We start from the raw sequence: 25146 nt of genomic DNA, 5'->3' as shown, positions 1-25146 counted from the left end.
AGTAACGTTAACCGCGAATGTTGAGTGAAATTATGGCAGATAAAGAGAAGCCCACCCGATTCATGCACCCGCTGACTTGACGGAACTGCAGGATTTAGAGCTCGATAGCAAAGACGTAAATCTTGCAAAACATCTTCGAGGAATGGGCGAAGAGGGACACAAGAATCATTGTTGATGTCTGGCATACCCAGTTGGAATACGTGCAGAAGAAGCGAGCGCCGAAGGAGACTTGGGACGCTTTTGTCCGCATCTTCGAGCGTGTGACCGAAGAACTAAAGGTCCAAAAAAGTGGCATCGTAGGTTCGGCCACTTCAACGTGAAACAGGTTAAACAGTTCATTAACAAACGTTTGCACCCCGTGAATGGCGATTTTCCGGATAAAAGTAAAGTGTTTTATGAGCCTTGCATCGTCCACTCCGACGTAGTGACACCAGTTAGTCGGAACGATGAACGGTTTTCCGTTACGTTCACTGACGATTTTTCGTCATTTCGTAATGATTTTCCAGATCAATCGAAAGACGAAGTTCTCGATCGGTTTGTGCATTAAGTGCGATTCACATACAACATCCACGTCACGTTCACGTTCCGTCACGTCACATTACGTCAGTTATTCTACCATGCGATTCTTATGAAAACATTCACATACACCGGCAACGTAACGACTTGTCAGCATACGTTCAATGAAAACGACCGGCAGGATTTGTAGAAAAGACGGAGACATTAAATAAAGTGTGCTACACATACACCGTCCCGTCACCGTGAAGTCAACGTGAAGGAATGAAATGTCCCATGGGAATCGTATGGTGGCATTCACATACACAATCACCTGCAACTTTGACGTCGGGAAAATAAGTCCAAGAGAATAGTTGATGGGACGGTGACGGTGACGCTGTATGTGTAGCGCACTTAAATCATTCGTTGCTGCCTGCATATGTGAATTGATGGAGACGTTGACAGAACGTGGACATTCTTTGCCGTAACGTTCTATGTGAATCGCACAATACGTTTCTCATTTTGCGCCTAGCCTAACAGTTCCTACGAAACTCTGAATCGTATATATAATCATATATGTAAATGATCCTCTGTGGCCGAGTGTGTGTCAACTGCAAAAAAAGACATATCTACTCAGTTCAACGCGTGCAATGACATAAGATAACATGTTGCGATATATGACAAAATTGCGTATTGTTCTCGCGAGAGTAAAAATGAATTATCAATCAACCGTCTTCTACAAATCCTACAAAACCATGTATACCATCAGCCCTTCGCAGGGCCACTATAGCTTTCCCTATTTATACTATACTATAATACACCCGCCCTAATTCTATTTCATTTCAACATAAACAGTTTCAACAAAATACATTCATACATTGTTGAATGCTTAAAATGAAGTATATTTAAGTCAATTTCGTTTAAAGTAGTTATTTGTTTATTTATTGTTAAATATGATAAATATGATAATTTCACCTGTCCTATTTCCCTCCTAGTTTTAATTTTTTACCCATACCTCACATTAGCAACCCTCAAACTTTACTACCCAAAAAATTGCCAACGTGCAGGTATAGAACAAATTTCAAGATTTAAATGGGAGCCGATACCAATTTTATTTAGTTGGAAACAAACTGACCAGATATACACATCATAGGAAAAATAAATTAATCATATTGACTGTAATATGTTATACCGCTTTGTACGCATTAGCCCACTGTGCAAGGTTTTTCGCCCACCAAAGCGATCGTCTGTTTTCGCCGCACGTCAATGACATAAAAAACCGTTGGAACAATTTAGCTCGTAGTGAACCACAAAAGAAGAAACAGAGCAGCCTTTGCTGGAAGTTTTGTGTTTATCTCCATTTTATTTGTATTTTACGTGTAGAAAATAGTGAAAACAAGTGATTGTCGCAGGGCGTCGACTATCATTTTAACAATCCCAAAAAATGAATCGTGTAATGCGCAGTTATACGCCCGATTTTAAGCCATCGCGAAAGTCAGTTATTGGTACACCATCGCTGGAGGCGTCCTCGGAGTTGAACGAGAGGCACCGTCGCAGATACTCGGTTTCTGCTGCCGCTGGGTTCACCGCTTCTGTCTCGAAAAATGTGGAAACATTCTCACCAAAACAAGCAGCATTCTCGGACTCACAAAAATCAAGCCAAGAAAGTACGCCATCTGCGAAAGCAAAGAATCTGCGGGAAAGTTTACTGCTGAAGATTTTGTCCACTCCGGTTGACCAACCGCTTTCGTTGAATGACTCCGACGCATCGGATGCGTCATTTTACAGTCTCAATAGCACGCCAGTTCCCTCCGAAGAGCTGCTTGAATCAGATGGTAGGATAGGCAAGTTTGTCTTTTGTATGTGTTTTTTAAAACCGTTTTTATTTTCAGATTTACTACGTTGCACTACTCCTATAGAAGTGTTTGACTGTCAGAACAATCCTCGTCTAGCGCGTTTGTACAGAGATCTGCAAAGTCCCTCCGCTGCGACCAGAATCCGAGCTTTGCGTGCTTTGAAATCACCCTCCAAGCGTGATGCTTACGGTAATTTCGATGTTCCCCTCGAGGAGCAAGATATCATCACGGAGGAAGAACGTAAAACCCCACAGCAGAAGACGATCCAAGATGTAATGGTGAATGTTTGCGTGTACGTAGAAGTTCGATCAGGAGCGGATAATCGTTCGGATGGGATCAAGGATCATGTGGCTTCACTCGGTGCGAGAGTAAACGAGAAGTTGTATAAGTATGTGTGATTGTTAGTTCGTTTGCAGGATTGCATTTTCTAATGACGTTCCGTTTACAGAGATACTACCCACGTCGTCTTCAAAGATGGTCTCCTTTCTACATATCAGAAAGCGAAGAAAATGAACATTCCAGTGGTATCTATCCTGTGGATTGAGGCCTGCAAACGGCATAACTGTCTGATGAATCCGGAGGGCTTCCCGATCTCTAACCTAGAGCGGTATGAAAATCCGGAACTGTTCAAGAAAATTAGGGTTAGTGAATTCCGCCAACAAACGGTAAAATGGCAAAATGATTAATTTTCGATGTTACCTATTACAGCGTCAAAAATCGATGCAGCCCCGAGCCGAAGAAGCTGCTAATTCAAGCGGCAAGAAACGTGCCCCGCTGAATGCCGCTGTTCCTGGTGTATCAAAATTGGCGATTTCTCCCCCGTCAAGACTACCGGTGTTGCATCGCCTCCGTAAAGACGATGGGCTGGAAAAAATTCTTAACGAATTTCAGGCGGAAAATGAAAGCGCTCCTGAGCCGCAGGATGATTTCGATAAATTATTGGCCGGACCAATGAGGTTGTTGGAAAAATTCCGAAATTCGCCTGCACCTACCGGGCCATCGGAAACGGACAAATTGGAAGCCTTTTCTGAGGTAGAAATTCCAGCCACACCGGACGCTCAGTCGAGGAATATCCGGAAATCATTATTTGACGGATCGATGAGCAGCAATAGTACAAGAGAGGGTGTAACAACAAGGAGGAGGAGTGTCAGTGTGAACAAAGATGTTGGCTTGGAACAGAAGCTCACGCCAACCCCGAGACAGCGCCGAAAAACAGCGCTGTTTACTCCTAAGATCAGTAGTTTGGTAGAGGAAGTGGAATCTCCCGTTTCGGTTGCTTCGAACGCTACCAAAAAACGTAAAACAATCTGTTCTCCGAAAGCAATGGAGATTTGCAAAGCAAATAGCGTAGATTCAGAGAATATGCAGGAAAACATCGCACCTTCAAATGCCAAAAATCGTGCAACAATCTATTCCCCCACGGGAATGGAGCAATCCTCTAATAAGACTGATAAAATCCACTCCATGGATGCTGTGAATGCTCGTAAAACGCTACTTCCCACAACTAGCAATAATGTTATAAACGGTGGGTCGGGCCATAAAGCAAAAACTCCCGAGCTAGATCCGAAGGAGTTGGAGGTATTCCGAACAAATCGTAGGAGAACCTTGTACACACCTGGTGTTTATGATGAAGCGGACAAGAAAGATAGCACCAAAAATAGTTCAGTTTCGACAACAAACAGCACTAACTTTAACCCGGAAGCAAACTCAACGACAACAGATAAAGCTCCCACTGCGAACAATTCGGTGAGAAAGAGGCGCACATTGTATACACCCGGTGCTTCGTCGGAACATTCAGAATCACCGAAAAATGTACTTTCTATCCGTCGCCAGACAATGTTCACACACAATGATCTCGATACACAAAAACCATCGACCAACATTTCACCCGCCTCCGCCGTCCAAAAGCGCAACAAAACACTTCTAGAAGAATACCAAACAAGTCTGACCTTCAGTTCCACGAAGACGCCCGTCAGTGAACGACGGAAGACGATTTTCGACATTTCGATGGATATTATTGATAAACGTTTGTCTTGCATCAACATGCAATCTAAGCAGCAGAACGAGGACGGCAAAGATGGTCGCGCTGCCAGCGTGAGCCGCAGCGAGTCGATGGAAACCGCTCTCAAGTCTCCTCCTCCAAGACTAAGCTCAATGAGTCGTCAGACGTCGCTCGACACCTTCTACAGACAGCAGACAAAATCGACTGAGAAAACAATACGATCCAAATCATCTGTTGATATCCAAAGAGTCGAAGTAGCCACCGAGTGCGCCCAAGGAACTCTCCCCCGAAAGCGTAGGCTCTTCAACGCACAACCTTCGGTAATGGAATCGCCAGCTGCCTCAAATCAAGATTCTAACTCCAGCTCCGGGGAGGAAAATCCTAAGAAGCGAACTAAAGCTTCAAACCCGGGAAATCGCCGATCGCTAGCTGTGCCGCAGACGGCCCCTAAGCCAATCACAACTACAACGAAAAACTCCCGTCGCAGCACGATGCTTTTCGAAACGCAACTTCCCAGCTCTTCCCACCAGCTGCCTGCTCGTCCAATTATGGGAACCCAAGCCCGAACCATGAAAGCACTTGGGCTTGGCGCTGGGCTTCCAACGGTGGCCTCCCAGCATCTGACCAAATCAGCTCGCCGCGGCGGAACGCAATACCATCTGGCAACAACGAATCTTCACGCCACTCAGCACGCCTTCGTCAAAGAGGTATGATCTCTCGGATGTTGCCCACATGATTTTCATTTTATTTTTTGTTATATTTTAATGAAATTTTGGCTGTCAATTTTTTTTATAAGTGCGAAAGAACGGCTCACAGCTTACGAAACGCAATAGTGAATCGTGTGCAACGAAACGCAAAGTGTTCACACACCTAGATATCTCTTAGTATAGTGGTTAGCTTTAGAAAAGACTGAATTCAATAAATTTTACTCGGAACAAATGAACGTGTGTTTGAGAAACTAGTGTATGGAAGAGAGATAAATTCAATTCTTGGGAATAAATCGATGGTGCACGATGTACCGTATATTCGGAGGAAGGTAAGTGAGAGACTAGTTTATTTTCCAGAACACGTTATATAGCTTGTATGTCTTATATGCCGTTGTTGACAACCGTTTATCAGCATTCCATCAATCTAAGCATTGAATTTATTCACTCAATACCGTCGTTTCTCACCCATTCGTTCCATGTTTTTCCTTTTTGAGTGAGTATCTAGGCACACGTGAGCCTCTGAACGTTACTCTAGTAGATCAATTGTTTTAAACAAGATTTATTCTGGGATTGATTGGGAACAAATTGAGAACGATGCATATCATTAAGAACTAGCTGACCCTGCAAACATTGTTTTGTCATATAAATTATTTGTAGTGCACATTCTGGGTTAAAAAAATCATCTAAAGTACAGGCAAACTTGTTTTTGTGCGTGTATGAGTAATTTCAAAGTCCGGGTTTTATTGCAACTAATTTTAATTCCGATATAATAATTTTATTTCTGATATCACAACGCAGATGAGACCCTTTCGATGATGCTGTACGCTATCTAGCTTTCAACAGAGTAAGAGAGTGTGCTGGATATCTCATCGCTTTATATAGGGCAGATTTTCTGGATTTGCTTCTATATCCTATCCTTCGAGACAATACGATAGGGATTAGATGGGAATGACCTACGCTAATCCTCTTGTTTTAAATGGATTGGGTTTTGGGTACATACAATGCTTATAATTGTTGTATGGAATGATACTGATGTGGCGTGTGCCGCAATATATAGATACAATGCATAATAACGTGACGTGTGCCGCAACATATGCCGGGCCCTGTTGAAAGATTGTGTCTGAACTTTCAACCATTCATACATAGGCAGGAAGTGATGGTTGCCGATTGCGTTGCCGATGAAATACTTCGTGACGCACTCGTCGATCTTCGTTGTTTGTTTTGACTGCATTCTCCGTCGTCCCGGTCGTCTCCGTTGTCTTGTCTCGGTCGTCTCCGGCGTCTCCATCGTTACCATGGTGGCTGCTTCTGACGTCATCACGGGAATCCCCAAACAAAGGCTCGTTACTCGAATCGGTTCAAAAGATAGGCAGGACGGTGACCCGGCGTTGGGCGTACTCGTGGTTGTGGGTTGGAGTAGCCATTGATGAATCCAACGTACATGTCAGAGGACGAAAATTCATTAAGTTTTTTGCAAATTCATTATAAAACATTACTTACAGGGCTCGGAGACCCGCAGGTCTCCGATCGGTGCACAGTATGAACATACTGTGATGGAAGGACTCGAAATTCATTCGAGCGTAGGTTCAGTGTGTTGTTGACGTACAGGAAGCACGCATATCTTCGAGATGGAGCGTCGATACTCTCCAGTTGCTGTCCGTACGGTAACGACGCGTATATGGTTGTCATCACCGCGAAAAATGTGGGTTATCCTTCCGTACTTCCACTTTAAAGGAGGCAGGTTATCCTCCTTCAGCAACACCATTGTACCTTCGGTGACATTATTCCGGATCTGTGTCCATTTTGTGCGTGGATGGAGGCCGGACAGGTAGTCGGTGGACCATCTCTTCCAGATACGACGGAGCAACTCCTGATTGTGCTGCCAGCGATCGAGCCGATTCGGTGGAACTTCTGAAAGGTCAGGCTCGGGAAACGAAGTTAATGGACGATGCACGAGGAAATGACCAGGCGTTAGTATTTCCAAATCATTGGGGTCTGTGGTGAGCGGGGTCAGCGGTCTTGAATTAAGGCAAGCTTCAATACGAGCTAATAAAGTGACGAACTCGTCCTGGGAGAGGATTGAATTCCCTATTGTTGTTCGAAGATGACGTTTGAGAGACTTGACCGCCGCTTCCCACAACCCCCCAAAGTTTGGACTGCGAGGAGGTATGAATTTAAATTCAATTCCTTCGTTGGAACAAACATTCGAAACATCAGCTTGATGTTGTTGCGAGTAGAACTGTATCGACAGTTCTTTCAGTTCTCTGGCTGCGCCTTTAAAATTTTTGGCGTTATCGCATTGAATTACATTCGGCTTTCCTCTGCGGGCGATGAATCTATGCAGCGCTGCTATGAAGGCTGCGGTTGATAGGTCGTACACCAACTCCACATGGACGGCCTTGGTGACGAAACACACGAATAATGCAACATAGCATTTGACAGGGGCAGTTTTACGCATTCTGCGATAGCAGAAAGGACCACACAGATCTACGCCTGTGTTGAGGAAAGGCAGCGTTGGTGTCACTCTTTCAGGTGGTAAGTCTCCCATTAATTGGTCGAGATTATGTGGCTTACAGCGGTAACAATTTATGCAGTTATGTACAATTTTCCGTGCGAGATTGCGAATTCGTAGTGGCCAGTACCTTTCTCGAACGCATGCTACCAACAATTGTGGACCAGCATGCAAGTTTTTGAGGTGATAATGCAACAAAATGCATTCGGTAAGTGGGTGTCTAGCAGGAAGAATAATTGGATGTTTGCGATCTTCCGAGATAGCTGCGTTTCTGAGCCGTCCACCAACCCGCATGATCGAGTCAATTACGATCGGAGATAGTGATTTTAGTTCGGAGTTTTCTTTCACTTGACCATAATTCCGAATTGCTGCAAAATCCTTGGAGAAAACTTCAGCTTGTGCTAAACGAACGAGTATTTTGGTGGCTTCATCCAATTCATTCGTTTGTAAGAATCCGATTTTTCTATTCATGGGAATCTTGGTTCGACAGTTCTGTATGAATCGATTCAAAAACGCTATAATACGGACTAGAGCCGTGAATGATGAACGAAGATAAAATATTTCGTTAGGAGTACATTGGCTTATGTGTAAAGCAATTGGCTTTTCTTCGAGAATTTCTGCGGGTAGATCTATGTTCGTTTTGTGGTTCAGAGGGGGCCAAAATCGAGATGATTGGCTCAACCAGGCAGGACCATGCCACCAGGATGCAGTGTCCTTCAGTTGTGCCGCATGCATTCCACGGGATATAACATCTGCAGGATTGTCGATGCCGGGAACGTGCGACCAGATACCATCGGCTGTTAGGTTTTGCACCTCTGAAACCCGATTTGCAACGAACGTCTTCCAACGTGAGGGAACGGCATTGAGCCAATGAAGTGTAATCATTGAGTCAGTCCAGAAAAATGATTTGGCAGTCAGTGGTAAGCTGCATTTGATTTTATGGTATAAGTGACTCAATAAAAGAGCCGACGATAGTTCCAATCTTGGAAGGCAAACTCGTTTCTGCCTTTTTGAATCTCCTAGAGGAGCTACTTTAGATTTGGCTGTCATCAACACTGATCGAATTCCATTTATTGATTCGGTTCTCAAATAAAGACATGCTCCGTATGCCTTTTCGGAGGCATCACAGAAGCCGTGAATTTCGATGACCGTTGGGGAGTCATTGCAGATTAACCAACGGGGTACGGAAATGCTAGATACATCTTCCAAATTGTTGCGGAATTCGACCCAGTAACGCTGCTTATCTTCATCCAAAGGATCGTCCCAGTTCTTGGAGGATCGCCAAAGTGTTTGGATAAATATTTTTGCGAGAATTACAACAGGACCAATTAAACCGAGGGGATCATAGAGTCGTGCTGCATCCGAAATAACGATACGACGCGAGATGGATTTTGGTTGCGACCATTTAGGAACAGTGTAGCGAAATCTGTCAGAGGATGGTTCCCACTGTAAACCCAAAGTTTTGATGGGTAGAGGATTCGAATCCAGGTTGAATATCGAACGTTTGTCGTACAATTCCGATGGAATTTCGGAAAGTATGGTGGCGGAGTTTGATGCCCATTTACGTAAGCTGAAGCCGGCTGACTGCAACACATTTATTAAATCCTTGCAGAGTGTTTTTCCTTGTTCTTCGTCGTCTATTCCGCTCAACAGGTCATCCACGTAAAAGTCCTTAGCGAGGACCGAAGCGGCTAGAGGAAATTCTTCAGAATTTTGGTTCGATAATACTTGTAGACACTTGGTGGCCAAGTACGGGGCTGAAGCTGTTCCGTACGTCACCGTTGTTAGTTGAAAAGTGCGTAGCGGCTCTGTTGACGAAGACCGCCATAGTATTTGTTGAAGTGGGTAGTCTGAAGAGTGAATACGTATCTGGCGATACATCTTTTCGATGTCTGCGATGATTGCGAAACGATGTACTCGAAACCGGAGAAGTATGGAGAACAGATCGTCTTGGATGACTGGACCCACCATTAGAGCTTGATTCAACGAGATTCCGGTTTCTGTCCGACAAGAGGCATCGAAAACTACCCTCAGTTTGGTGGTAGTACTGTCTGTCTTTTCAACACCGTGGTGCGGTAAGAAATAGGTAGGATTAGATGATTTTATTTTTTCTACGTTTGTGATTTCTCTCATGTGATTCAACTTGAGGTATTCATCTATGAAGGCTGTGTACGCCTTTTTCAACGCAGGCTGCGTATCAAGTCGGCGTTCCAAGGCAATGAACCTTCTAGTTGCTATCTCTTCACAGTTACCCAAACTAGCTAGTACCGAATGTCGTTTGGGAAGAGTAACCACAAATCGACCAGTATTAGTGCGAAACGTTGTAGCTGCAAAATGCTCTTCACACAAATTTTCTTCGACGGAATGCGTGCTGTTAGACCAGCAGGATTCCAATTCCCAAAATCGGGACAACTGATCATCAAGCCCATCGCTGCTGCATACATGAGCCACTATGGGGGCTCGGGCTGGATGTGAGTCATTGCCAACCTTCCCTGATACCACCCAACCGAGGACCGTATTTTGAAGGATCGCCTTTTCCGGAGTTATTCTGGAGCATCCATCAAGTAATAAGTCGTAGTATTTTTCCATACCTATGAGTATGTCTATCGGTCCAGGTTTGTCGAAATTTGGATCTGCTAGGACAATATGTGGAGGAAGATTCCAAAGCGAGATGTCGATATTTCTGGCTGGTAGATCACGGGTAATTTTTCGTAAAACATGACATGGTTCATTCACAACAAATTCTGTGCAGTGGGATCCCATTCGAACAACGACAGTATGATGCGAAACGATAATTGAGTTGCCTTCACCACCGATCTCCTGACGATCGGGATGGCGGCGCAACTTAAGCTTTTGAACGAGGTTCTCGGTAATGAGACTCAACTGTGAAGCAGGATCTAGCAATGCTCTGGCCCACTGCATTTGACCGTTAGAATTGTAAACCTTCACTATCGCTGTTTGTAGTAACACTGTTGCTGGAACTTTCCGATTTGTTCCAACCATTGTGGTGGAAGCGAGGCTAGAGACGGTGGCAGAGGCTGATGGCGTTTGGGTTAGCGAAGACGATACGGAACGTTGTTGTGAGTATTGGTTTGAAGAATTAGCCTGTGCTTTCTGATTCGTCGGTGCGATATTCTGAACGAGAGGTGTTGGTGGTTTCGACTGAGTAGGTGAGCGATCGCTGGAGGGTTGGTGAAGCATGGTGTGGTGTTTTTGATTACAGACTCTGCATGAACTGGACGTACAGTTCCGAACTAAATGAGAAGGCGATAGACAATTGATGCAGAGGTTTTTGCTCCTGACATTCTCAAAGCGTTGCGATATCAATAATTTTAGAAAAACTTCACATTTGAATGGCGAGTGTGGAGATTTGGAGCAAAACGGGCAGGTGTAATTCGTTGGATTGGTGATGGTGTAAACGTTATTGAGCCTTGATTTTAGTGATCGTTTGTGTTCAATCTTGTGAGACTCCTGGTAACGAGAATTCGATGTTGGCAACGATTGTAGAACCGCAAGGTGGGTTTTAAGAAATGCGATTAATTCTCCGTAAGTGGGAACTTCATTTGATTTATTATGAGTTTCCCACTGTCTAAGCGTGGCGGCATCTAGCCGATCACATACCATGTGAGCCAGGATAACACTCCAGCCATCTGTTGGAACACCCATTTTATCGATCATGCAAAGATTGCGTTCAAAGTCATCTATTAATCGCATGAGGGATTCATAATTTTCCTTTCTCATGGATTCTATCGCAAACAGCGATTCAATATACGTTTTCACTATGAGCTTTTTATTGTCATATCTTGATTCCAATAAACTCCACGCTACTGAATAGTTAGCGGCGGTGAGCTCGACCGATTCAATCACCTTCCTAGCATCCTTCGCCAAAGATGCCACCAGATACGAAAACTTATCTATTTGGGACAATTGGCTATTCCCATCTATGAGCGACTTGAAGGTATCTCTAAAAGTTATCCACTCTGAGACCGAACCTTCGAATGTGGGAAGTCGAATTTCTGGTAACTTAATTCGCGAAAGCGGAGAAGACGGCGGACACGAGACAGCAGAAACTATTGATTGGTCTACACTATTTGGCATCACGTTCGTTTTACGTAATTCGGTGGCGAGAAAACTATATGCGTAAATATAATCATTTTCGAATTGTTGTCGGATATTGCGATTCACCTCTTCACTCTTGATGAAAGTTTCATCCTCTGAATCGTCATCAGCTTTCTCACTTGATGATACTTCAATTTGAAGTCGATTCGTTTGGAAATCGTGATAAAGTGTTTCAACTCGCTGCTTCCATCCCTCCAGTTGATTCTTGTCTCGATTACTATTGTAATTCTCGATGTATTGTTTCAAATTGGTCATTGTGTCTAAGTAGAAACGCTCCTGGCGACTAAGCGCTCTCAAATTCGACATGTTCGGTAATTGGCAACTTGCTTTGTCCTGTTTTCGTAATCAATTTTTCTTGTATTAGTTAATGACCAATTTGTACAACACCAGATAACACCATGCAACAACACAACCAACTAACCAGGGATGAATGCTGGCGATCGAACTCGTCAGGTTAATCAAATGGATCGCTTGATAAATGATATAACGTGTCACGATTAAAACGCTTGACCTACTCTTTATTTCACCACTTATTTTCTCGTAATATTCTTCTCGAAATATGCAAAAGCATGCAGTACTTACGTACTCTTCTTCTGACGTCCGTTACGATTACCTCACAGCTTCCTTCAGATGATTTGATCGCAGCTTTCTTTTGATGGTGAGTGCTTAGATTCGCACACAATGCACGCAGTAACCCAAGCCAACTCAAGCCTTGTCTAGCACACGCGTCTAATTATGCGGGATCACAACGATGAAACAATACGATGAGTAATCGGAATTTGTTTGCGCAGGTTCGTTTGAGCACGTTTGTTGGAATAGATCACAATCGGCGGATACAGTTCACTTTTTGTCATGCCGCTTGGCATACGCAACGAAAGTTCCTTTTTACAGGTTTGATTAACTTGTTCACACAGTACTTGAATGCGAAAGTCACTACTAGAAATCACTCGCGAATCGACAGTAACCGCGACTGATCCGGTTCGAAGGACCAAAACTTTATGTATGAGTAATTTCAAAGTCCGGGTTTTATTGCAACTAATTTTAATTCCGATATAATAATTTTATTTCTGATATCACAACGCAGATGAGACCCTTTCGATGATGCTGTACGCTATCTAGCTTTCAACAGAGTAAGAGAGTGTGCTGGATATCTCATCGCTTTATATAGGGCAGATTTTCTGGATTTGCTTCTATATCCTATCCTTCGAGACAATACGATAGGGATTAGATGGGAATGACCTACGCTAATCCTCTTGTTTTAAATGGATTGGGTTTTGGGTACATACAATGCTTATAATTGTTGTATGGAATGATACTGATGTGGCGTGTGCCGCAATATATAGATACAATGCATAATAACGTGACGTGTGCCGCAACAGTGCGATTTCTCATTTTTGTGTTTAGGTGCGATTTTATGATTTGTGAGATAGGTTTGAATGATTCAAGACCCGATGTCATAATAAAATCGCACAAACGAGGAATAACGCAAAAAGGGACCGCACAAAAACAGGTTTGCCTGTATTATAAGTGTATTTGAATTTTGAATTTTTTGACGATCTATGAAATCAATCGAATGTGATCGATAAAAAGAACGAATGAAACGATTTGAACAAAAATGACACGTAATTGACATGTTTGATAATATATTTCTGTCGTAAATAGAAAAAAATGGAACCGCATTATTTCGTCATTGCCATTCATTCGAGGAGTATTCTGAATTTGAAACACATCCAAATTGCTTCCTTTATTCACGGACTTGCAAATGTCTGCCTACGCTTGTGATCGTGTCGTTGGTGCAAGGCGATAAAAGATTCAGATCACCGCATGAGCCAAGAACCATGCTTGTGGTAACAGTATCGAACAGTCACTAATGTTCCGGAATCCGATTGCAATTTTAATCTGTTGTAATTTGAATGAAAATTATTACCCGATATCCTGTGAATACATAAGACATAGTCCTAGTGTTACCATCTGTCCTGATTCAGCAGGACATGTCCTGATTTTGAGATCTATTTCGGACGTCCTGATTTATTTTTCAAAATCTAGCCTGTGTCCTGATTTTCATGAGAAATTCAATTTTGTTGCATAATCAGAATTATTTTCAGTAAAATCCTTTGTTTTTTTGAAAACCAAAGTGTTGTGAGCATATGAAGAGTAGCAGTTGGATCTTCCACGAGATCTTTCAACTTTTTTCATTTAGAAATTTTGTTTCACTGGCCACGGTGGTGTTTTCGTGTTTTGCTCGATATTCCAAGTTATTTTTTTTCAAATGTCTAAACGAAATTGTCATTTTACCGACAAATTGCACCAGAAGTACCATGACTCTCCCATATTCTGCGTTAATGCAGTCTTAAAACTACATCATTAGAAGTAACATTGGAAATAAAAACCGCGAACAATGCATTAGAAAATTATTTTTGAAAACATGATGGGTGTCTAATTCCACACACTCATAAAATGTAAATTTATGAGTGTGTGGAATTAGGTTAGATTTCTTATTTATTTGCAAACATTGTTAAATAACATAACTAATATTTGCATTATATGTTTGACTTATGACCCACAAAAAGATAGTCGTCCTAAGAAATTCCTATTTCGCGGGTGAGATTTGATAGAAAAGTGAGAAAGACAAACGTTGTTCATTAAATAATAAAATTATTGTCATAGGTAGTCACTGTAGTGCTTCTCTTTCTTTTTTTTTCTGGGATTGCCTTGAGCTTTTCATTCATCAGTTTTCATTTCTAGCGGTCAATCTTCTTCTGCGATCGTTGTTTTTGTTGATTCTGTTTACAGCTTCCAAATCGTTGTAATATTTCTTGTACCCTTCACTAGTGATAGTGGACGAGTTTTTACTTTGTTTGATTTTATACTTTCTGCTGGAATAAACTACCTACCATTTGTATTTGATTCGGAAACCCCATATAACGCTTAGGAATCGTCCTGATTTGATGTTGCTTTACGTTTTATTTGTTACCGTTCATGAAACATATTGGTATCGCTTATAGGACCGGGGAAATTCGTGTTCAGAAAGTTTTAGTTGAGCTGCTTTGAGGATTTTTTTTCCAAACCAACCAAAGTTAAGCCACTTGTATCCAGGAACGCCTCCTATAAATGGGTTCTTCCTTTTGGTGGTTCGCAGAAAATATGCCACGAATGTCTTCAAACATTACGTATCAATCGGAACCCGGCTATGGATGCCGCGGTTCAAAACAAAACCAAAATATTGGGTTGGGGAAAAAGAAATGTCGTATATTGTCAGTATATGGCAACACTTAAACATATCTTTTGTGGTACTTATCACATCGGGTCATACTAAACGGCTATTTAAAGACGACAATCTGTGCTACAAGTGTCGTTTTGACAGTGTTGTGATTGTCCTTTTCAGTCTCAAGTTATAGCGCGTCAAAGATGGAGTCCACCAAGCAAGAAATTCGCCATATTTTATGTTTTTACTACCTGCGAGGTAAAACTGCAACGAAGGCGGCCGAAAAAATTCGTGTAGTTTTTGGACCCGATACTGTAACGATTCGCACAGCACAGCGCTGGTTTGATCGATTTCGTTCTGGCGTAGTGGCTGTCGAAGATACACCCCGTACTGGTAGGCCAATCGTCGTGGAAACCGATAAAATCGTTGAAATCATCCAAGTAGACCGGCATGTGAGCACTCGCTCGATTGTCCAGGAACTGGGTATAGACCATAAAACCGTTTGGAACCATTTGCAGAAGATTGGATTCCAAAAAAAGCTGCCACACGAGTTGACGCAAACAATCTTTTAGACCGAATCAACGCCTGCGATGCACTGCTGAAACGGAACGAACTCGACCCATTTTTGAAGGAGATGGTGACTGGTGATGAGAAGTGGTTCACGTACGATAACCTAAAGCGAAAAAAGTCGTGGTTGAAGAGCGGTGAGCCGGCCCAAACCATCGCCAAGCCCGGATTGACGGCCAGGAAGGTTTTGCTGTGTGTTTGGTGGGATTGGAAGGGAATCATCTACTATGAGCTGCTCAACTATGGCCAGACCCGCAACTCGTTTCTCTACTGTGAGCAGCTTGACCGTTTGAAGCAGGCGATTGACCAGAAGCGGCCAGAAATGATCAATGGGAATGCTGTTGTTTTCCACCAGGACAACGATCGGCCTCACACATCTATGATGACCCGCCAGAAGCTTCGGGAGCTCGGATGAGATGTCCTATAGTCCACCGTATAGTCCGGATCTGGCTCCAATTGATTATCATGTCTTCCGGTCCATGCAAAACGCTCTTGGTGATATTAAGTTGGCCTCAAAAGAGGCTTGCGAAAACTGACTGTCTGAGTTTTCTGCAAATAAGGAGGAGGGGTTTTAAAAGGGGGGGGGGGATAATGAAGTTGCCTTCTAAATGGCAACAAGTTTGCGAACAAAATGGCGCATATTTGACTTAAACTGGATCATTTTAAGTATGTCAAATAAAGAGTCAAATTTCGATCAGAAATACTATATTTCTTTTTCCCCAACCTTATGTCATTTTCAGATTTGCTTTTTTATATTTTTGTCTGTACAGCTCAATTTTCTTCGATCAATTACCGGGTGATAACAAAGACAAATGAACAATCTAACTATTCAACAGTATAAATACGCACAACCAATATGTAGTCGATTGGTGTATTTGGTCTAGAAAACACGAATATTAGTTAGGGGGTACGCAAAGTTAGGTGAAGTTACGGTACACCTTTTTCACAAAAGAACTTACGGATTGTTTAAGTGATTGATAATTGTCGATGATTCAGCAGGACATGTCCTGATTTTGAGATCTATTTTGGACGTCCTGATTTTGAGATCTATTTCGGACGTCCTGATTTATTTTCCAAAATCTAGCCTGTGTCCTGATTTTCATGAGAAATTCAATTTTGTTGCATAATCAGAATTATTTTCAGTAAAATCCTTTGTTTTTTTGAAAACCAAAGTGTTGTGAGCATATGAAGAGTAGCAGTTGGATCTTTGCGGATCTTAGCGGTATTCAGATTTTGCCATTTTGTTTAAACAGAAGTTTGAAATCAACAAAGAAACAGTACAGGTAGATCTGATTCGGAAAAACCGAAACATTGCCATAATATTCGATTGAGATCCTCTTCCAAATCCATGCTGAACTATGTGGTGCAAAAAATTTTGCATGGATTTTGAAAATTTGTGTTGCAGAAGGAGCGTTTCTTTCCTGTGGCTTGTACTATTGCACTGATGACTCTGAAACCGCAAATAAATTAATTTTTTTTGTTTTTATTCATTTATTTATATAACAGAGAATTACAACGTTTTGGTCATAAACGTAACTGCGACAGATATCCTGATTTCCAACTCTGACCAGATGGTATCACTACATAGTCCTAACCAGTGGCGTCGAGTAGAGATATCTTCGCTATCTGTATATGATGTATGTCGAATAGTGAAGTATTTGTTAATATAGGAGTGTTTCTGCGGAGTGTATTTTGTCGACTAACTAAACTTAAAATGAGTGTATGAGGTAATCGTCGCTTCATCTATTCAACCGAATACATCCAGTAAAATGAGATACCGAACCTGGTCGGATTTCATTTTTAATTCAAACACGCACTCTAATGACACGAGAATGCATTGCGTTTTGGCCTGGCAATAGCAAGAGCTGTGTCGGTTTTGCTCATGATAGCGCCTCGCTAGTGAATGTACTCTTCTCCACGCCACTTTTGTTGATTGTGTCGTAGGAATTCCAGTCGTACATATTGACCATGGATTGTGAGCACAGCCCCAAACATCGTACATATGATACGCGTAGAAATCAATTGAGTGCCACTCTTGTATGTTTCGTCTCCTCTAACCGCATGTTTCTAAATATTAATTCAAAAAAGGAAGAATGTTCATAATGAATGGTGTACGGCGGGTGGCACACAGTGGGGAATCGCTGGGTATTAGGCAAAAAACGAAATTGGTGTCAGCGCAATATCATCAAATCTGATTTTTATTACTTTTCCAAACTTGGCATATTCACGTTTTTTTGACAAATTTTTGAAAGAGTACCGTTCTGAATCATATTACGGACGCTCAAGGCATATTATGCAGAAAACAGATCTAAACTTCATGCACAGGTAATATTTAAGTGCACCCGTGGCCGAGTGGTTAGCGTCTCACATTATCATGCCGGGTGTTCGGGTTTGATTCCCGTTCTGGTCAGGGGGATTTTTCGTCAAAGAAATTTCCTTCGACTTGCCCTGTGGTCACGTGTATTCTAGAGCTTGCCCCTCGGAATACATTCAAGGTGTTTTATTTGGCTTAAGAAATCTCAACTAAGTATTAATAAATGACGCTAGTTAATGCATACGTTGAGACGACAAAAGTTCCACAGGGAACGTTAACGCCATTCAAGAGAGAAGACAGGTATTATTTGGTTGACATTTTTAGTAAATTAGTTCAATATTGAAACTTTCTTTCGAAAAAAGAGAAGAAATTTTACGCTTACAGCGTGAGTTCGATTTTAAGACTGCATTTATTTACAGCTTTTTACAATATTTATACACAAAATCTTAACCTAAAGATGAGGTATATCTCCTCTCTCTTTCTTGAAGCCGATAACATATCGGTTTCCTTTTAGTTTACCCTATCTTATTTTTAGTCCCTCTCCATCATAATCGCAAGCGATGACGCATTGTGCAATCTGCGACGGCTGCGCTGTCCTAAACAAATAAACTATGTTTTATTGCACTCCGTTCGTGCGCCTAATGCTTATCGCGCTGCGAATGAGGGAGAGGGTCATAATTGCATCCTAAGTGGTGCATATTTACTTATTTACAAACGCAATCTGAATGTTGCACTTTGTCCTAGCTAACCAACTTCTATTTCCTATTTATGGTTTATGATAAGCAATAACATCGTTGGTGGGCCACAAGCATTTTCTGATCTAATCTATACAATGAAAACAAATACTTGTGTTTGCTTGCCCTTATAGTTTGCCCTCGATCTACCGGGGTCTTATTTAAATATATATTTTATTTTACAGCCTATCTGTCCGCGACAAATATGCTTTCAAGCTTTCTACTTTAGTATCTATTTGATTGAAAACATAAAAAATCATCGAAAAAAATGCTTTTCAAATGAGGCGAATAAGAATCAAACTTCGGACGCTATTTATAAAAAAAATAACAAATTTCGGACAGATCGAATTCAAATTTCGGACACTTTAGTTTGTAACTTTTTGAACGAAAATTACATTACACTTGATAAAATTTCATAGTCAACTGCGAAACACTTACCAATCAATCACAGTAAACTGTTAACGATGTTCGAAAACACCAAGTGCTTGTGAGTCCTCTTCGAGCATTGTCTATGCTTCGTGCTCTCAGAGAACAACCGGTCGAATTAGGAATTTTTACATGGTACACGTCGTACGATGTCGCAATTTGTTGGGCTTTAAGGATTCACGAGGTCCATAGTAGGCGCGACTTCTATTGACTATTCGTCTCCGAATTTCACGGCTGTTGTTGTCAGTTGGTATCAACGAGCCAAGGTCACCGTCGATCACAACAAAACTACCAAGGAGAATTCTGGCCCTCCTGCTAGCATGTATTGAGTTTTAGACGCATTGATTCCAAGTTCATCAGCCCTGCTTCGTGTTTCAGTCGGATATACAAATCTGCTACTGTTGCATGGGTTCAACGGTATGTGTAACGGTATTGGAGGCTGTGCTGGAAGATGGTGATACGTATGGCCATGTTCTTGGAGGAGGCGATGTCGATAAGTCTTATGGCTGATTTACATTAGGGAGATCTATAGCTATAGATGGATTTATTTACGTGAAAATAGGTGTAAACGGATGAGAATAAATATGATACACTTAGCGTAAGAACACACTGGACGGCTCTCCCGCGCGGATTTTGCAATGACAGATCGCCGCGGGGCCTCGATAATGAAATGTGAATGAGATAAAACACATAAGGCGGGGCGGGTGTGTGCGGTTCCAATATCACTGTTGTAAGGTTCCTCATACGCTGCGGTGGGTCGATGGAGATGATGCGCCGCAACGGTTTTGTGGGAGTATTAGTGTTTATGCGCTTTTGATAGGTGTAAATAAAGCAAGGCAATAAGAAATGTACTCTCAGGTGAGCCAATACGTGAAAATCATTCTGCGGTCATGTAGCTGCGGATACTCGAATTCCATCCAAATTGTCGAGAAATGCAATATTTTAGACGTTTGTGATCAACTTCTCTCTCCCTCTTGCTCAGGTAAACATCCCCTCTTCCGTTTTCCACCATTCTGTCTTTATATACCGCATCTCTCATCCGCTTACTATCCAAACAGTTGTACCTTGTATCATAGACTCGTCTTGCATCCGTCTAAAATATAATAAGCCGAGAACCGCTTAGCGTGGAAACACACTAGACGGCTCTCCCGCGCGATTCTCGCAATGACAAGTCGCAGCAGGAGCTCGATGAAAAACACATTCAGCGGCTTTCGACGGCTTCACTAGCGGCCATTATCATATTTTTATAGACGGATGCAAGACGAGTCTATATGTACAACTGTTTGGACAGTAAGCGGATTAGAGGGGAGGTATATAAAGACAGAATGGTGGAAAACGGAAGAGGGATGTTTACCTGAGCGAGAGGGAGAAAGAAGTTGATCGCACACGTCTGAAATATTGCATTTCTCGATAATTTGGGTAGTATTCGAGAATCCGCAGCTACATGACCGCAGAGTGATTTTCACGTATTGGCTCACCGATAGTACATTAACTATTACCTTGCTTCATGTGCACCGCATAAACACTAATACTATCACAAAACCGTTGCGGCGCATCATCTCCATCGAGCCACCGCAGAGAATGAGGAACCTTACAACAGTGACTTTAGAACCGGCCGTACCCGCTCCGCCTTGTGTGTTTTATCTCATTCACATTCCATTATCGAGGCCCCGCGGCGGTCTGTCATTGCAAAATCCGCGCGGGGAAGCCGTCCAGTGTGTTCTTACGCTTAATGTGTTTTACTTCAAGTTCCTGCTGCGACTTGTCATTGCGAAAATCGCGCGGGTGAGCCGTCTAGTGTGTTTCCACGCTTATTCGAGGTATATATAACTTGAATAAATTCAGCATATATAAACGCTTGTGAATTTCTGGTGAGAAATCACTAAAGTTGGATACAGTTCTACTTCAGGTGAATAACTTCATATATCAATTATAGAAGTGTTAACGGTTGATGCGATTTCTATAAATCTCATCATATTTCTTCACATGAATATATCACCCACCCTGAGGCCGTTTTCGATGGTTCGTGGATGGGCGCTGAACCTGCCAATTATTGATCTGAACTCTTCGCCTTGGCCGACCTGAGCGTTCAAATCACCAATGACAATTTTGATGTCGTATTTTAGGCAGCAATCGTATAGGCGCTCTTGCCGCGCGTAGCATTCTTCTTTATCGTCATCGATGCTGCCATATCGAACTCGTGTGTGATGCCGCAACTCTGGTAGATGGTGTAATCACCTTGAAACGATCGCACTATCTAACCTTTCCAGCACACCTGCAGCGCTACGATGTAGAAATTGCTCCTCTTCAGTTTGTATTTTGGCAACAATCTTCAGTCCTTTTTTTCGCTCTTCTTTTTTCTTTTGCTTTCCATTTTCATCTTTTCAAATTTGTTTTTTGCTATCAATACCTTCAAACATTCACGTTTTCTTACTATGAGCAAGTTAATGGGTCCAATTGCAGAACTGTTCATTGATTGATCTTCTATTCGACCCCGTTGAATAGAAGAAACACATCCCAAATTGTGCTTGATTAGTTCTCGAGTTATGCAGAAGTTTGTGTTTGTGTGCCCCCTGTAATTTGTGTTTCATTTGTATGGCAGCCCCTCCTTAGAGAGGAGGGTGGAGTGTTTAACCACCATAGAAACATTAATTGTACCCTAAAATCTCCATATGCCTAATTTGGTTCCATTTGCTTGATTAGTTCTCGAGTTATGCAGAAATTTGTGTTTCATTTTTATGGCAGTCACTCCCTCTTATCAGAGAGAGGGGAGGAGTGTCTATTCACCATGGAAACGTTTCGTGTCCCTTAAAACATTCGCATGACAAATTTGGCTCCATTTGCTTGATTAGTTTTCGGATAATGCAGAAATTTGTTTTTCATTTGTACGGCAGTTCCCCCTTAGAGAGAAGGTTGAGTGTCTAACCACCGTAGAAACATTTATTGCACCCTAAAACCTCCACATGCCAAATTTGGTTCATTTGCTTGATTAATTCTAGAGTAATGCAGAAATTTGAGTTTCATTTGTATGGCGCTTTGGTTGACAGCTATGTCAAACGGTTGTCAGCGCAGGACTGTATACTTTCGGAAGCCCGAAATGGAAAACCCTGTATATAGAAGATGACTGGTAGCTTTGCAGTCCGGTGTTTAGACGGAGATTTCGTAGATACATACTAAATAAAGCATCAAAAGCATCATGTGATGCGAATCCTGAAGATATGTCATCGAATCCGTTAAATAATGACATCAATTGAATTAACTCTTGATGATGATGATGTTGGATTAAAGAGGCTTTAAACTTTTCAGTTCATGCGCCTCTAGGATTAACTCTTGAAAAAGACATTTCAACCAATATTCCCAATATTCCTATTCCGCTGGTCAAAGCTTACCTACATTTGCTGTAATGAAATACTCTTTACTTTTTGTCTTATGTTCCATTCTATCATATCTACTGCTTTTTCAATGTCATCCAATACAATTGTTATTATAAGCATACAACTAAATGAAATCCCTCATCGTCAACAGGTCATCTCGACTCTTGGTGGCTTCCTTGTCGAAAGCAACGTCAGTGACAGAACCACCCATCTAATCAGCCTTGAACCCCGTCGTACGCTCAATTTACTACGTGCTCTGATACGTGGCCTCTGGATCATCACCTATGAATGGATCGTCGAGTCTAACAAAGCTGGCCGTTGGCTGTCCGAGGAGCAGTTTGAGATGCGAAATTTCTCCCCCGCTGTCCAGGTCCAGTCTGTCCATTAGAACAATCATCGAACACGTTGTAATGTTTTTTACTTCCAGATTTGCCGCAGTGAGCGACAAGCTTTCGGACCGGAATATCGGATGGAGTTGTTTGCAGATTCTGGATCGTTCTATGTTTCGGATAATTGTGAGGTACCATCGAGTCAACTGCGAGAACTGATCGTCACGTGTAAGGGGAAAATAACTAGCAATGTTATGAAGGCAAAGTATGTGATTGTTGAATCCAAGAAGGACGCGCCAAACGTCGCAGGAGGAGCGTTTTTGGTGAGTCCACTTTGGATACTAGACAGTGTAAGTAACATGAAGATCAAAAAAGCGTACAAGTATTTAATAAGAAAATAGTTCGATCCCTAAAGAATGCGAGAAAATCATATGAGAGAAATCCTGACACATTTATTTATATGAATTTCCGATCATCAAAAGCATGGTATAAAGTTTCCAAACATTCTTATTCATCGTCAATGCGAGAATTGCTCTCAATCATTCAATTCTGTTACTTATACTCCTAGCGGAATCCAGTATGTCGTAGTATTTCTCAAACTATAAAATATGCCTAAATTAGTTGGAAAACTATGCGCATATCTCTCAAATTCACATTCCTCCTGTGCAAAACGTAATTGCACAGAGCTGCTTCAAAACTTCAATCCACCACCTCCTATTCCGGACAGCAGTAACGAATCCAATGCTTTCTGAACCTTGGGATCGTGGAGCAGTTTCGGTGCTGCACTAGCGATGGGGGTATTAGCAAATGGTGCAGTCGAGCTGGAACCGCTGGAACTGGCACCAGCTGCTCCCACAGTGATGCCTGCGAAGGAGGAAAATCCACCGGCTAAATTACGCGATTCCCTCTCCGGGACGGCGTTAGCTTTCGGTGGCACAATTGAGGGTTTGTTCAGAATATCCAATATTTTGCGTTGTAATTCCTTTTCGTTTTCCTCTTTAGATTTCGTCGGCATCAATTTGTTGGCAACCGATGATGAGTCCACATCTTCACCAAGTTCATATTTGATCTGCATCTCCTTGCGTTCGGTCAAATATTTTATGAGTCGTTCATACTGGAGGACAGTCAGCTGCCGGTTGGATGCAAGAAGGTTGATCATATTTTGGATCGGTTCCGGATGTATATCTTGCAATGGCGGTGCATTATACTTCATGTGAGTATTGCCGGTCACCGGAGCCATGTGCGGACCAGCTGGCATGACATTCCTATAATTAACCATTTTCTCTTGCTCCGATCGAAGTCTTTCTTCAAAGTCCTTACAGATGAACATAATTGCATCCTCTGTCGGCATGTTCCGATGTTCTGCAGGAATGCCATACAACACGTTAACTGTTATGCTGTGACGCTCTTCGTTTTCGGGAGTTATGAGGATCGCATAATAGCTTCCACGAGAAGCAATGTTGGAAAGAACCTTTCCAATTGGCACGTCGTCATTCGGGAAAAGAAGATCCACAGATAAACCATTCCGTTTCAGCCTCGATTCTATATTCTCAGCGTAGGTCCTAAAAATCTCGACAATTATCAACGATTCTATTATTATACGCATAAAAAAACTCACGTTAAATCTCTGGAGACGACTATAATTTCACAATCATTGCTCTCAGGCTGGGCTGGTGGCATCTGGTGACCTCCCATCATTTGGTCGTTATAGCCCGTCATTTCCATTCCTGGATACATTCCCCGATAAACTCCACCCGGTGGATATGCACCCGCATATCGATTCCCATCTATCGGTGAACGGTCCCTGCCACCTACATCTGCTATCCCTACAGCACCTACTGCCCCTGCTGCACCAGCGCCTCTAGGAAGTAATCCCTTCTTCGCGCGATTATCGTTCGCAATCTTAACCGTTAATTTCCTTCCTTTGTGCATTTTTCCATTGAGTCCTGTTATCGTCATCCTTGCACTTTCCTCCGATGTGAACTGAACGAATCCATACCCTCGAAGCAAGTTGAAATCCTGATACGGTCCAAAATCCTTAAGAAGCTCCTCCATGTCCTGCCGGGTCGCTTGTTCCCCTAAGCCGCCGACGTAAACGCGTGAATTGGCTGGCACCGAAGGCAGATCCATTATGTTCGATGAGCTATTACGAGAGATGATAATATAATCAAAGATTGGAAATTCAATTTACTAGAGTTGGTTTTATGCGGCAAGAAGATAATCGTACAAGCGCTAGAAAAGCAAAACCGATCAACAAATTCCAAAATGTTTTGACATTTCGCTTGGGAAGCGTTGCCGGATGGTGTGTTGCTAAAAGAATCATTGTATTGTTGCTGCCAGCAAGGCGCCTAGCAGTATATCCTAAGGTGGGCCTACTTGCTAAAACCACTCTTCAGCAATCTTGGAAGTCTGCTGTGTTTTGTTTGTAAACAAAACACAATACGCTAGTGCCGAAGCTCGCTCGTGATCAGTCTGTCTCTTTCACGCTACAAGCAAATAATTCCCCTTC

At 42.3% G+C, this 25146-nt stretch overlaps 2 protein-coding genes across 3 annotated transcripts; one reads left to right on the top strand and one right to left on the bottom strand.

Annotated features, from left to right (window-relative positions):
- The first annotated feature begins 1783 nt into the window (after nucleotides 1-1783).
- On the top strand, nucleotides 1784-23104 carry LOC129767571 (mediator of DNA damage checkpoint protein 1). Of its 2 annotated transcripts, none has more exons than XM_055768607.1 (6): nucleotides 1784-2327; nucleotides 2385-2736; nucleotides 2797-2989; nucleotides 3057-5057; nucleotides 22460-22678; nucleotides 22736-23104. In XM_055768607.1, exons 1-6 carry the CDS (start codon nucleotides 1937-1939, stop codon nucleotides 23036-23038), a joined length of 3459 nt encoding a protein of 1152 aa, XP_055624582.1. In that variant the 5' UTR covers nucleotides 1784-1936; the 3' UTR covers nucleotides 23039-23104. The 2 variants fall into 2 exon arrangements, with proteins under 2 accessions (XP_055624582.1, XP_055624583.1); XM_055768608.1 differs by having other exon boundaries at nucleotides 22460-22683; nucleotides 22736-22997.
- LOC129767573 (nuclear receptor coactivator 5) lies at nucleotides 23065-24943 on the bottom strand. Its single transcript, XM_055768609.1, has 3 exons — nucleotides 24865-24943; nucleotides 24256-24780; nucleotides 23065-24199 (listed from the first exon to the last, which is right to left on the bottom strand). The coding sequence occupies exons 2-3, from the start codon at nucleotides 24765-24767 to the stop codon at nucleotides 23329-23331; spliced, it is 1383 nt and encodes a 460-aa protein (XP_055624584.1). The 5' UTR covers nucleotides 24768-24780; nucleotides 24865-24943; the 3' UTR covers nucleotides 23065-23328.
- Between the last annotated feature and the right edge of the window lie 203 nt (nucleotides 24944-25146).

The sequence above is a fragment of the Toxorhynchites rutilus genome, chromosome 2, assembly GCF_029784135.1.
Source record: "Toxorhynchites rutilus septentrionalis strain SRP chromosome 2, ASM2978413v1, whole genome shotgun sequence".
NCBI classification, from domain to species: domain Eukaryota; kingdom Metazoa; phylum Arthropoda; class Insecta; order Diptera; family Culicidae; genus Toxorhynchites; species Toxorhynchites rutilus.
This window is presented reverse-complemented; position numbering and strand designations above follow the sequence as displayed.